The sequence below is a fragment of the Neovison vison genome, chromosome 13 (assembly GCF_020171115.1).
Source record: "Neovison vison isolate M4711 chromosome 13, ASM_NN_V1, whole genome shotgun sequence".
In the NCBI taxonomy this organism is placed as follows: Eukaryota; Metazoa; Chordata; class Mammalia; order Carnivora; family Mustelidae; genus Neogale; species Neogale vison.
In genome coordinates, this window is record NC_058103.1 from 74163403 (window position 1) to 74165494 (window position 2092).

Consider the following 2092-nt stretch of genomic DNA (forward strand, 5'->3'; position numbering starts at 1 on the left):
ATCTCACAAAACAAACTGAGGGTTGCTGGGGGAGGGGGGTTGGGAGAGGGCGGTGGGGTTATGGACATTGGGGAGGGTATGTGCTATGGTGAGTGCTGTGAAATGTGTAAACCTGACGATTCACAGACTTGTACCCCTGGGGATAAAAATATATTATATGTTTATAAAAAATTTTAAAAATGGTAAAAAAATAAAAACAAAAACAAAACAAAAACAACAAAAAAAGAGCATTAGAGAAATCAAGAGATAAATATATATATTATTAATATACCAATGGTTTTTTTTTTTTTTAGAGATTTTACCTTTACATAATCTTTACACTCAACATGGGCTCGAACATAAAACCTTCAGACTCAGAGTCCCAGCTCTATCCACAGAGCCAGCCAGGCACCCCTAGTCTACTGTGTTTATCCAAATGTCTGAGAAAACACTTATTAAATATCTTTCAAATTGTTTAAACTATATTTTTACATGCATTTATATTTAAACAGGTTGCAAAATAAAAATTACATTTTAAACCAATTAAATAAAAATATTTTAAATGAAGAATATATAAGTAACATAATAGTGAATGTATTAATATTTTGATCATAGCTCATTCATAAAATCTGCAGATAAGTAGATAATAATCTGCAACAATAATAACAAAGTCTTGCACTGCAACACAGACATTGCTTTTGACATGATTCTTACCAAACTGCACTGACTCCCATACATTCTCCCAATCTCATGACTTGTGGCTCTCTGTGAGAGGCTGCAAAACAGGAGTTAGAGAAATCTATAGGAGTTCCCTCCCAGTATCACCTAACTATCAATATTTTTTAGGAGACATCAGTGCAAGAGCATTTTCTCTCACTGTATTTTCTGGGCACTGAGAACAATCTCTCTTGAGCTCTTACTGTCAGAAAGCCAGCTGATCTATTTAACTGGTCAGGACGTGAGCCACATCCTCCATTCTGTTACTGCTCCCTACCCCTTCATGTTGAATATCAGCTTGTACCCCACCCCCCGGCCGATTTACTAGAAAAGAAAGCAGGGCAGAGGTCCCTGGTCTCTCTTTTCCTTGCTCAGGTACACGTGTTCCTCCTCCTTTCTTCCCTTCCCTTCTTTCTCTACTAAAACCTGGTTTGGGCTGAAGCTCTCCCATCACTTCTCCTGCCATACTCTGTCAGGAAGACGCTGGGCAGAGGCCACCTTCTCAGGCACACTGTGTGTCTCTGAAAGTGTCATAGACATAGCAACACCCACCAGGGTGCCCTGAACAACTTGTGGGTCTGGAAGTTCACTGCAAAGATGAGCAAGAGACCACTTCATTGTTATGTGATTCTACCTTGAAATTACTTATGCCATGGCTGAGGAACTCTTGGATTCAAACTCTTCTCAATGTCACTAAGGAACACCTGGGATTGGGGAATGTTACTTCTGGTTCCTGTGCTCTAGTAGTCTGTATGATTTCGTATCAACCACACACTGGGGGACAAACAACCACAGACTGTGCTGGAACCAGGGTGGATCAGGCAGAGACACTCAGCATCCAGGCCCCTGTTCTGCTCAGAGTTTGTGCTCAGCTCCCCCTGCAGTCCCCATCACTGTGTCGTACATGGCACAGTAGTACACAGCTGAATCTGAGGCTTGCACTGAGCCTTTCTCCAAGTGGAAGGATTTGGAATCTTTGTTGTAGGTGGCTTCAAATCCTTTGTTGCTTCCTTTCTCCTTGTCCTTCATGGCTTTCAGGAGGAGCTCTAGACCTTCTCCTGGATACTGGACATACCAGAAGAGATTTGGATACCCAGTTGCTGAATAGGTACAGTTTATAGTCAGGGAAGCCTCTTCTGAGAGGGTCACTTGGCCCTCTGTCTGAGTCACTGAGTCTCCATGTGTTTGTCCTGAGGAAAAAGAAAAGAGAACTGTGTCACCTTGTGCATAAAGCTCTTGGATAAAAGTATACTTAAAACTTTTTCCTGACACCATGGAAAAAGGAATCCAAATTTTAAGAGGCATTTTACTTACCAAGCAATATGAGTACCACAGTCACGAAGCCTGGAGAACACTTCATCTCTGGAGCATCACCTAAATAATGTTTTTCATTCTT

The 2092-nt window shown here is 41.3% G+C and overlaps 1 gene segment (V, D, J or C); it reads right to left on the minus strand.

The window, feature by feature from the left end:
• Positions 1–1551: 1551 nt before the first annotated feature.
• On the minus strand, positions 1552–2092 carry LOC122894533. The segment is given in 2 exon segments: positions 1552–1886; positions 2011–2092. Coding segments are annotated over 2 exon segments (381 nt in total).